The sequence below is a fragment of the Cucurbita pepo genome, chromosome 18 (genome assembly GCF_057944985.1).
Source record: "Cucurbita pepo subsp. pepo isolate OVF chromosome 18, ASM5794498v1, whole genome shotgun sequence".
Taxonomy (NCBI): domain Eukaryota; kingdom Viridiplantae; phylum Streptophyta; class Magnoliopsida; order Cucurbitales; family Cucurbitaceae; genus Cucurbita; species Cucurbita pepo.
In genome coordinates, this window is record NC_141815.1 from 7141688 (window position 1) to 7154290 (window position 12603).

A 12603-nucleotide genomic window follows, 5' to 3' on the forward strand; every position below is an offset into this window, starting at 1 on the left:
TGAATAAATGAAAATGTAACAAAAAGTCAATAACTTTTCCATTATAGGCATCGGTGGACTAGGTTGGGTCCGACTAAGAAATTTTTTAAACCTAACTCAATTGTTCGTGTTTTAAATTTTTTTCAACCGAAACAACCCTTCTTAAATAATGAACCTGTTGAGAATTATTGGGAGTGAGTCCTACCGTGGAAGATTATGAGTTTATAAGTGGCGAATACTATCTCCATTGGTCTGAGGTTTTTCGGGGAAGTTCAAAGCAAAGTTACGAGAGCTTATGCTCAAAGTGGACAATATCATACTATTGTGGAGATCCGTGATTCCTAACAGAACCCAACTCAACCATAAATTTTTTTGAGCTAAGTTGGTTTGAAATTTTTGTTTTTTAATAAAAGTAAAATAATTTTTTAATTAAGAAAAAAAAAAAGGAAATGATTAAAACGCGTTTTGATTTTCTTTTTAATTTTATTAAATATTTAAAAACTATAAAAGCAGGCGACTACGATATAAAATTTATACTCGCTGTCACGTGCGAAAAGGCAAAATATCTCTACTTTGAACATGGGCGGCAATCCCGTGTATGGCTACACACAAAAAATATATATATTTTTCCGAAATGATAACAAAAAGACAAATAAATAAATAATAATAATAATAATAATAATAATAAATAGCAGCCTTACATTATTTATTGAATTAAACATCACATTAATCATACTAAAACTAAGGACCATATAGTTTTCAAAATAAATTAATGAATAAAATTAAACCGTCTAAATTTTAGCCTAAGTTTGAATAAATCAATTTGCACGTGTTTAATTAAATCTCATAAATTATTTTTAAATTGTTATTATTTATTATGATTTTTTTTTCGTTTGCTTCTAGTTTTAGTATACTCAACCAACACAATTAATTAAATAAAAAGATTTTATCGTGTGTTTATCGTTATGGTAATGATTGGAGACTCCGTTTAATAATTATTTTAATTTTAAATTTTTTATTTAAATTTATAAACGTCGTATGTGGGGTTATTATATATTTTTAAAGAATATATGTCAATTTTCGAAACTATAAAAATAATTTAAATTTCGCGTTTTTAAGTTATATGAAATAAAAAGTTGGAAATGAATATGATTAAACTCAATTTTATTTATTTATTTTCTATTTTTTTAAAATTAAGTATATAAATACTATTTTTTTTTCTTATAATTTTGTATTTTATTTTTTGTTTTTGAAATGAAATTTATAAACATTATTTTTCTTATAATTTTCTTGGTTTATTATTATTATTATTATTATTATTATTATTATTATTATTATTATAAATTTTAAAAACTAAAAAAAAAGTTATTTATTTAGCTAATATAATTGATTGTTGATTCGAGAGGTTTAACCAAATCATATAGGTATCGAGTCTAAACTTCTAAAACTATAAAAGCTTAATTAAGATTAAGGTCGTACTTAAAAATTAAATTAAACTTTTAAAACCCTAATAATCGGAGTAATTTAACCATTTTTTTCTCTTAATATTATAATTCACGTGATGAGTGCCAGCGAGGAAGTTGGGCTTCGAATGGAGTGAATTGTGAGATCTTACATCGGTTGAAGAGGAGAACGAAACATTCTTTATAAAGGTGTGCGAACTTGTCCCTAGTAGATGCGTTTTAAAAATCTTAAGGGGAAGCACAGGAATGAAAGCTCAAAAAAGACAATATCTACGGTGGACTTGAATTGTTACATTATTCTCTGCTAACATTGTCTAAATGAGACATGAGACAGGAACTCGAATTTAAACTTGATTTTTTTTTTTAACTAATTATATACGTGAATTTTGATAAATAATTTTAAATAGGTTAATGATTTATATACGAAATTAAAAAAATTCAACGACCCAATAAATTCAAAATTAAAATTTTAATATGTAGCAATTTTTTTTTAAAATTAAGACATCAAATAAACATAAATAATATTATAAATTTGTTAGACAATAATAATAAAAAAAAAAAATTTATAAATTATATTTCCATAATATATATATACAATTATTTGATTTTTAAAAATTAATTTTTAAAAATTAAATTTCTAAATTAAAATAACAATAAGTACACAATTTAATCCAACTTAATGATAAAACAATAATGTTGATAATTAATTAATCAATTGTCAAATGTAAATACTTAATTAATTAATTATTTAATTATATAGTACTCGTATTGATGATCCCGAGTTGACTTTAACAAATTATAGTTACAATTGGACTTCACCGATAACGAATGCATCAATTACTGAATTTATCGATTTTGTCATTAGATCTCACTTAATCTCCATGATTCCCGATCATAATAAGGAGGGCAGCTCCTCACACTGATCTCGGTGGAAAATACAACTAACGCTTCATAAATTATCGTATATAATCTTTAAATAAATCTTTTCATCTCGTTTAAACTTTCACACAATTTTTTTAAAATTCTTCACGTGTATTATTTGTTTATTCTTTTGTCGCCACTCTAAGTTTCCTTTAGATGCTTCATTCGAAAAGAAGAAAGTGTAAAAAGACTTTTTTCTCCTTGAAAATTTTTGAACAAGGTAGGAGAGAAAGAGCGGTCGTAGGGACTTTTTTGGAAATATTTAGTTTTACTTTAAATTTTTAATCGATTCTTCTATCTTGTATTAGTTAAAGTTCTTCATTTTGTTTAGACTGTCGGGAAGATGTATTGTCATGACTCTCATTTATTTTGGTTATTAACTCTGGTTTAGTTCATAACCCTTTTTGTGTCTGTATAAAAGTTTGTTTATCATTATTTTGAGGTGTGAAGTTACTGTTACTTTGTATTTGTCTAGAGGCGATTGGGAGAAACTTTTGTTGAGAGACTTTGTACTGTGAGAGTGTTACAGATACACTTGTAAACACTTTGGTTATAGTGATTGGCTACTACCTGTGGATATAGGGGAATTTCTTTTCTCCGAACCATGTAAGTCTGTATCTCTTCATTTATTTCTGTTTGTGGGTGTAAGTGCGATCGATCTTACTTCCGCTTCCGCTACAACAATTGGGTATCATAATATTTTAGTTGTGGCATTCTGCTACAACAATTGGGTATAACAAAGCATGACAGATGTCCCAATCTTGCTTGTCCGAGTTGGTTGACAGGGACGTCAACCAATTGAGTGGGGGAGGATATTACGGTTATGCATGTCCAAGGCGTGTTGTCAACGACCGCATGACAGACAACACGTCCTAGTCAAGCAAGACCGGGATATCTGTCATGCGGTCATTGACAACACGCCTTGGACATGCATGACCGTGACATCCCCTGTCAACAAACTTGGACAAGCAAGACTGGGACATCTATCGTGCTTTAGGCAAGCATGACTGTAACATCATTTTGGTTGTGGCATTCCGCTACAATAATTAGGTATTAGAATATTGAAGGGTGTGACATTTTAACGCAACAAGTGGTATTAGAGCACTTTTTTAGTTGTAACATTATATGAGACGACAAGTGGTATCATAATTTCGAAGATTGTGGCGTTAGGACACAACATATACTTCTTCCCTTTATTATTCTCTAATACTTTCATAAAAGCAATATAAGAAAAGTGACGTAAAGGCAAGGCCTATAGGACCATTAAAGTTGCATCTTTATTTATCGAAATTTAAATTCGTTGCTTACTCTCCTAAATATTTAAAAAGAGACAGAATAGGCATTAAATTCGGTTCGTAGTGTTAAATGTCGATAAGGGTAGGTTTGTTCGAGTAGTCAATGGACAACCCTAAAATTTTATGTGAGATCCCACATCGATTGGAGAGAGAAACGAGTCCCAGCGAGGACGGTGGCCCTAAAGGGATGTGGATTGTGAGATCCCACATGAGTTGGAGAGGGGAACGAAATATTTTTTATGAAGGTGTTGAAATGTCTTTGTATCAGATGCGTTTTAAAAACGTTGAGGGGAATCCCAAAAAGGAAAGCCCAAAGAAGACAATATTTGCTAGGGGTAGGCTTGGGCTGATATAAATGGTATCAGAGTCAGATATCGAGCTGTGTGCAGTGAAGACACTGTGCCCCGAAGGGGAGTGAACACCGGAGGTGTGCCAACGAGGACGATGAGCCTCGAAAGGGGGTGGATTGTGAGATCCCACATCGGTTAGAGAGGAGAACAAAATATTCCTTGTAAATGTGTGGAAACCTCTTTGTAGCATACACAACCCAAAGAGGACAATATTTGCTAGCGGTGGGCTTGAGTTGATACAAATGGTATCAGAGTCAGATATCAGGCTGTGTGCAGCGAGGACACTGAGCCCCGAAGGGGAGTGAACACTAGACGGTGTGCAACAAGGACGATGAACTTCGAAAGGGGGTGGATTGTGGGATCCCACATCCGTTAGAGAGGAGAACAAAATATTTCTTGTAAATGTGTGGAAACCTCTTTGCAGCATACACATTTTTAAAATCTCGAGGGAAAGCTTAAAAAGAAAAGCTCAAAGAGGACAACATCGGCTAACGATGAGCTTGGACCGTTACATTTTAGGTTGGTCCAAAAAAGTTACGTTATTAAGTTTCACTATGGTAAGTTTAGATTTAACCTATTACAAATTAAGTTAAATTACGCTTAAATTCACCTTTAATAAATTGATATATAAAATGGAAAGTTTGGGGGCATTTTTGTCAATTTAACCTTTAATATATATATATAAATTTCTGTTTTGAAATGGGCCCTGAACCCGGCACCCATTACCCGCTTCATTCTCTGGAAAGGCCGTCCATGTTGTCCACCGGAGCTCAGGTTACATGAACGTCGGAGCTTCGTAATCAATGGCGATCAACAAGCTTGCTGCAAATTCCGACAACGAACGCATCGTTATTGCTTCCGCTATAGCCTCACGTATTCTTCTACTCTTCTTAATCGTCTTCTGGCGCTCTCTCGTCAGCCCTTACGACACTTCAGCATCTCTTAATCCTGCGTGCTTAATCGACTCGTCTTCTTCGCCTCTTGCCGGACAACCAGTTCTTTTTCCTCGAATTGGATCCGCTATTGAGAGCAGCATTGTTTGGGATGGCGTTCACTTCGTCCGAATCGCTGAGTGCGGTTATGAATATGAGAAGTCCTACGCTTTCTTGCCTCTTCTTCCTTTATGCATTTCCTTCCTGTCTCGCACAGGTTTGCTAATTTTTCTCGATCCGTTGTTTTCTTCACTGGATTGGTGGATTTGCTGGTGCTTGTTGGAACTCCGTTGTCTATTTGGTTATTTTGTTGTGATGTAGACTGATAGATTCTTACAGTTTGCTTGGAGTAGTTTATGAGCAACTGCTGATGTGCTTCGAGCATTATTTGATTTTTTTTTTTGTTTTTTGTGGTTAATGCGGTGCTAATTTTGCTACAGTATTGTTGCCTTTGGTTCCTGTAATTGGGCATAGAGCTGTGTTGGGACTATCTGGATATCTAATCAATAACATTGCTTTTGTGCTTGCTGCTCGTTATCTTTTCAGGTGGGTTTGTTGAGATTACAAGTCTTAGCCAGTAATACTTAGGTTTATAATCTGATTTTTCAAATGGATGTTTACTCAGTGACTTATGGGGTAAATAGCTATTCATCTGCATTTGTACTTTCTTGCTCTGTTCTATGTAAAAACACTGACGTCTTCTAACTGGTCGCTTTAACAGGCTTTCACATATTATTTTGAAGGATGCGGAAGCAGCAATGCGGGCTTCAATTCTATTTTGCTTCAATCCTGCTTCTATATTTTATTCATCGTTGTAAGTAATTTTTTCTTTCCCATATCAATTTGTGGTTAAAAAGTTTAGATGATTATGTTTATACTTGCAATTGCAGATATACTGAGAGTTTATACTCGCTATTTTCATTGGGAGGATTATATCACTTGATGAGTGGCAGAAATTGTGTTTCTGCTCTTTGGCTCGCTCTTTCTAGCTGTGCTAGGTCTAATGGAGTGCTGAATGCTGGTTATATCTGTTTTCTTTCTATGCATTGGGCTTGTGATGCTCTTTTGCTGAAGAAATGTTTCCGTGTAAGTATCCCTTGCAGGGTTGCTTATTGGTAGATAATAGATTTTATAGTATCTGTCTTTGTAAGTCATCTTGGTACAGGAGACAATGCGTTTCTGTTACTCTGTCTTCAATTTGTTGGACAAATTCTTTCTTCAGTTTTCCTTCCGCGATTTAGATTTCTTTGTGCTTTTGTACAAGAGAGAATTGACTCGTGGACTATAGTGTTGCTTTTAGTGCCTTAAGTAATTATTCTCTTGGATATTGGCAAAAATTGGAGTACTTTTATGTAAGCTCTTAGGCAATTTTGAGGAGACGTCATCCACTCTTTTATAACCCTCCAATTTCTGATGGGGCAGGTCTTTCCCTTCTTTTTACTAGGGAGATTTCTTTAGCAAGATGGACTCTTGGGTATTTTGTTGTATATTTGGTCAGAGAGAAATAGAAGAGTTTTGATTGGTATAGAGGGGTCTTAGGTAGAGGTTTAAAGTTTGGCCCATTTCAATACCTCTTTGTGACATTTTGCGACTACTATTTAGTAATTTTCTTTGTTCTTGATTATGTTAACGACTGGAGATCCCTTCTATAAGTATATGGAAGTCTTTGTGTTTTTGTTTTTCGTATGGCCCAATTTCTTTTGTTCTTAGATCCTTCTTAATCAAAGTGGTTTCCTTATCAGAAAAGGTTTTTTTAGATAGTCAAAATTTTACATTTATCGGAAGAAGAGTACCAGAGACAATGAGAGGATAAAGACTTCATCTTAGGCAAGAAACGTAAGAACATAATCCTCTATTGTTTAACAATGATAAACAAAAGGAAGATGATAATGTCATGTTCTAACTTCTGTCCATGCTCAGCAATATAGCATTCTTAATAGTTTCTTATTTTCTTCCAGCGAGCATTGCAGGTTCTTATTACTGGAGCCTTAAACTGTGTCTGTATATTTGCTCCATTCGTTGTGTTTCAAGCATATGGGTATTACAATATTTGCAGTGGACGTTTACCAGATGAAATGAGGCCATGGTGTAAAGCTAGGGTGCCGCTGCTATACAATTTTGTTCAAAGTCATTACTGGTATTGTCTTTTTAACTTGCCCATAATGCCAACTTTATATCAGTATTTTGTAGCTTTAATGGGACCCGTAGACATTGAAGTGCCTAATTTATTTAGTGCCTCCTCTGATAGACCATAGGTAAGAGACTGTTGTTCTTTCTAAACTGAGTTTGGATTTCAGTATGAATGGCATAGAAGTGAGTAACTCATAATGATTTTCATTAAATATAACCACGTTAGACGAGAATGATCGTCAACAAAATTAACAAAGTATCAAAATCCAGTTTTGGACTATTGGACAAGGACCCCAATCGTAGTAATTTGTACCATTTAACCTATCTTTTGTGAGCTTCGAGGTGCCCTTGTTTTAGTTTGCCTCCTTTTGTGGGCTTTATTTTTGCATGCCCTCATATTCTTTCATTGTCTCTCAATGAAAGCTCGGTTCTTTTTAATGTAAGGAACTAGTAGTTTTCTAAGATGCAGGCGCACGAAAAAATATGGTGAAATTAATTGATATATGATTGGGAAATAATATTTGGTTTTCAGTATTCTTTACAAACCATTGTGAGAAGACAATATTGTAGAAATATTTACTTTGTTTCAGAAATTCATTATGGACTTTTTGATAGAAATTGCATTATTTGTATTCTATTTGACATTGCTGTATGTTTTTTTTTAACATCTTACATTCATCTTTTGGGATGGCAGGGGAGTTGGTTTCTTAAGATATTTCCGATTCGAACAGCTACCGAACTTTCTACTTGCATCCCCAATTTTGTCTTTAGCGTTTTTCTCAATTTTTCACTATGGAAAGTCAAGGCCGAAGCTTTTGCTCTCGGTGGGCTTCCAAGCTACTGCTGAGGATAGAAATTCTGCAGCCATGCTTTACTTTCCAGAACGTGTTCCAAGGTCGAGCATGCCTCGTCATATGGTGGCATCTTCCTCTGGGTTACAAGGTATTGCTTATTACCACAATGCTACAATTTTTTGTATTGTTCTAGCAGGTAGAAGTTTTGAATTGGAGTAATTTTTCTCGACTTTTCCTATCATTCTGTGTTTTGTTGCTATCGTTTATTCACCTTAAGCTATTATTTCGTAGGAAATCAGAATCTTAGACGAAAAAAGCAGATTATTGGACAGGATCCTGCCAAGCTTCCAGTAGAGGATAAAACATTCAATGGGTCAGGATACTCTTCTGCTTTTGTAATTCCATTTATCCTACATATGGGATTTATGGCTGCCACAGCAATTTTCGTCATGCATGTGCAGGTTTGGCTCCTCTCCAGAATATGCACTTTTTTTCAAAATATATAAACATAGTGCGTGCTGAAGAATATCATTTGCTTGCTTTTTGTTATTTCATGTACAAATTCTCATTATTTTATTTGTCTGCATAGCATTATCGTTTGTATTATAAATCTAGTTTCTCTTTATATATATATATATAGCAGATGTTGAAACAGCTGCCAAATGATTTTGAATTAGGAACCCTTTGTCCTATGAAGCATTTTTTTAAATTTATCTTTCGTTCTTACAAAGTTACAACGTTTCTCAAGGTCATATATGCTAAACGACTGTAACTCATGTTTTATTAATATTGCGTACTTTATTCGACTTTATATTGTTAAGAATAGACTGTTTTTACATCATTTTTCTATTCTAGGCTTCTTCGGAACATTAGACATAAGTCTCTTCTATAAGGAGCAGAAGCATTATAGGAATCAAATTTGGTACAGGTGTTGATGTTAAAATTTTGCATCTCGTTTCAAGCCTTGCCTTTTAAAATAGTGTGTAAGGTATAGAAACCAGAATGTGAAATATGTACGGTATAAAATCAATTAATTCAAGCCTTGCCTTTTGCATCTTGTCTTTTTAAACCAAGTATCTCACAGTTTGGAACTTGACAGGTTGCAACACGATTTCTCTCTGCAAGCCCTCCTCTGTATTGGTTTGCCTCATACGTTATGGTTAACCCCGGTCGCTTTAAGAGATGGGGATATATTATCTGGGCATACTCTGTTGCTTATATCCTCCTTGGCAGTCTTCTCTTTTCGAATTTCTACCCTTTCACATGATTAGTTCTTGCAGCAAAGACACTTCAGCTATGGTATGGGAGCGTTCGGAGCTTCGTAAACCCAATTGATTATTTTGGACTAAAAAAATGGTTAGAACTAGAGCCTTAGAGTGTACACTGCACGGTGCTATTTTGAGACACTAATGAAAGAAATTGGGTTTTGAAGCAATTCCAGTTACCTTTTGCTATGGTTGTATTACACTATAATTCATGCAGTGATGACCCAGTGTGCATAACCCGATGATGGACTACTGGATAAAGTAATTCTATATCTTATGCGGTTGAGACTGAATTGTTGGGTGAGTTTATCAGCTTCAAGGAAGAGGTCCTGATTGCTTGATTGCTTGCTTGAATTAACGGTCGTTCGATTGTTAATATCTCTGAACTTGTAATCAGGGTACAGATTTTTATCATTGATGTTGTAGTGCGAAGAGTTTGAATGATTATTTAGGGGATTCTTTGAGGAAAAGTTATTTAACTGGTTAATACAATGCATTATGTACCTATTTTTTGACCTTGCTTGTAATTATTGACTTGCAAAGATAATGACCGAGTTGAACAATTTCTTGTGTTTATGATAGCTTTCGGGTTAATATGATTGTAAGTTTTATTTATATAATATCTACATTTGCATTATATTAACTTTCTGATTCTGATTTCCTTTTGCAGACGCTATTTGATATTTTGTATCAGTAAAAGAATACAAGGTCTAGGTAAGTAATTTTGAATATTGTTTTACTTTCTAGCATTGTGTTCCCAGAAGTTTAAGCAACTGCTAGACTGCCTAGAAACTTTGTTAGAAATCATTTCGAGAGCTTTCGTTAGAAGATTTGAACTTTCACCCTCAAGGAAATGAGTAGATATCGATTATCGACCAGATATAATATCTTTTATGGCCATCAGTTTAGTCAAAAGGCAATCCCATTATATAATCTCTATGAAATGTTCCACAACGAGACATCTCTGTCGAGATTCAATATCAATTAGTTTGAACTTTCAACACTGTACAGGAAAGTTGAGATACAAAATACAAAGAGAGTAAGAAATATCTCAAACAGAGGGCCCAGATCTAAGCACTCTCTCTAGTTTCTCAGCCTTGGTGTAATCATTTTCATTGAGTGGCCCAGCTGGAAATGGAGTTATTTCCACAATAAGATGTGGGGTTGGAAGCTCATCAAACAGAGCTCTCACATTGTTGCAGCAAACACTCTCCCCATGAGCACTTTCCCTCCTTATTTGACAACCCTACAAATGACAAACCACTGTTTTAGAACAACCTAACAACATCCCTCTACAGCGTGACGTCTCCAAGATTCGTGAAGTCGAACGAAAAATAAACAGTTTGCGTGTATGAAGAGTGAAGGAATGAATTCTAGGATTATGATTTGATTTAGAACCTTGTGGGAAGTGGCATCAATGAAGTGATCATCATCGGAAAGGAGGGATGCAATGGCTTTAAGAAGGCGTCGTCCTTCGGATTTCGAAGGCACCCGATAATTCCTTCTTAGGGTACCCTTTGTGGTAGGATGCCATTTGCTCACTAGTTTCCTTTTATCAACTGCTTCATCCACTGTCAATGAAAACAAGAAAGAAAACACCAACATGGTCTTAAATCTGTCTGAAGATCAAGAACAAACAAACTCCTTAGACCACAGCTTTTGTTTCAGATACAAAACTCTAATCTAGCTAATGTTATTCAGTTCAACAGAGTTTCCATAAGGTGCAAAGAACAGAATCCATGAATAACAGCAAATTAGCAGCCTAATACCACTTTCTCAGCCATATGATATCCAATGGTTTAAACAAAGCCTTCTTATTATATGTGACCCTTTGGTTTATAACAAGAGAATCCAGGAGCAAACCATTCAAGATAAAAAGTCCTTTAGTTTACAGCCAATGGAAACTCTACACAAGAGATCCCATCAGATAGAGTTGCAAAGCATAGCTTCCAGCCCAGCATTCGAGATTCAAGAGACGAAAGGCTCGTCTTAAGAGAACCCCAAAGTATCACTTCCAGTAATATTTTTGTGAGATCCCACATCGGTTGGGGAGGAGAACGAAGCATTCTTTATAAGGGTGTGGAAACCTCTTCCTAGCAGACGCGTTTTAAAAACCTTGAGAGGAAGCCCTCTCGAAAGGAAAAGCCCAAAGAGACAATATATGCTAGCGGTGGGCTTGTGCTGTTACAGTGTTACAGTTTTACATATATACTTAGCTTCTAAAATGTTTCCATTTAACCTTCTGTGCCCTATCAAACAAGAGATTCATTTGATCTAGCTGCCTGCCACTTTTCTACAAGTTCAATGTCAAGTAGATATCTAATGATCATCGGAGTCTCAGCCATATAACTTGTAGAACAATGGCAATGTTGATCAATGTTCTTCGGTTGATGATATTGACATGACAGATTTTGCTCAGCTTGGCATGTTCATCAAATTTCTAAATCAACTCAAACAGACAGAGATGATAAAATCCTAATGCATTACCCACAAATCTAGCAAGTTAAGAGCACTACAAACCTGGCTTTCCTCTTACACTCTCCAACCACTTAGAAAACCCCAAATCACTGCTGCTTTCCCCATCAGCACTACCACCATTGGATAACTCCAAATCTGGAAAGGGGAAAAAAAAAACACAAACACGAACAAAATTTCCCAATAAAAACCAGAACCCACAATCAGAGAAGGTGAAAATAACCAGAAAAAAACATGAAACCCAGAGAAAGAAGACGAACCAGAGACAAGAGGGTTAGATTGAGATCCAGCTAAACCAACTTTTAGAAGGGCATAGAAGATGCAAAGTCTACCAGCCCACAAAATAGGAGCCTCGATGAGAGAAGCGCGAGCAGTGGTGGCCGAATTGAAGCTGCTGGATCTTCTTTTGTGGAAATAGAGGAGGGTTTTGAGGGCATTTTTGGCTTGGCTTCCAAAACCAGAGGAACGGGTTGTGGGGTGAAGATTGATGGAATGGAGATTTTGGAAGTCGAAGGGGAAGGTGATGGATTGGTAAGGCGAAGTGGAAGTGGTGTGAACAAGAGAGAGAAGCATTCTTATTGAGTTGCAGAGACTGAGGAGGAGATGACTCTAATCCACGCAGTGGCTGTGAACTGGGAACGAAAGCCAAAGCGAGACAGACGAAGGGACTGTTGTGCTCTTTACCCCTAAAACGCCGTCGTTTAGCTGCTGACTTTTGTTTTTATTTGGGTTAATTTTGTTTTTCTAATTTTATAAATTTGTAATTGTTTAATCTCTCCCATGATATATCTGGTTTTTTTTTTCCTAATTTAGATCGAAGTTACATCTTTTATGTCAATTGAATTATAATTATTGATAAAGACAGTGTGTAGTATCAATTTATGGGTTTCCATAAACAAGAAAACCCGACGAAATTGTTACAATATTTTTAACAATTATGTTCCGACTAAATTAGAAGGTAGGGGTCGTTTAGACTCGAATCTAAATCATTATTTATTA

At 35.1% G+C, this 12603-nt stretch overlaps 2 protein-coding genes across 3 annotated transcripts; one reads left to right on the forward strand and one right to left on the reverse strand.

The window, feature by feature from the left end:
- The first annotated feature begins 4722 nt into the window (after positions 1-4722).
- On the forward strand, positions 4723-12376 carry LOC111780109 (transferases, transferring hexosyl groups). 2 transcript variants are annotated; one of them, XR_015413733.1, is made up of 10 exons: positions 4723-5157; positions 5381-5486; positions 5662-5754; positions 5831-6026; positions 6899-7077; positions 7765-8012; positions 8156-8325; positions 8964-9429; positions 9800-9843; positions 11393-12376. XR_015413733.1 is itself a non-coding variant. In XM_023660399.2 (8 exons), exons 1-8 carry the CDS (start codon positions 4812-4814, stop codon positions 9129-9131), a joined length of 1506 nt encoding a protein of 501 aa, XP_023516167.2. In that variant the 5' UTR covers positions 4723-4811; the 3' UTR covers positions 9132-9705. The 2 variants fall into 2 exon arrangements, 1 of the variants encoding a protein (XP_023516167.2); XM_023660399.2 differs by lacking the exons at positions 9800-9843; positions 11393-12376 and having other exon boundaries at positions 8964-9705.
- Positions 10034-12177, reverse strand: LOC111780110 (uncharacterized). Its single transcript, XM_023660402.2, has 4 exons — positions 11865-12177; positions 11650-11742; positions 10528-10700; positions 10034-10375 (listed from the first exon to the last, which is right to left on the reverse strand). Exons 1-4 carry the CDS (start codon positions 12175-12177, stop codon positions 10181-10183), a joined length of 774 nt encoding a protein of 257 aa, XP_023516170.2. The 3' UTR covers positions 10034-10180.
- Positions 12377-12603: the final 227 nt, after the last annotated feature.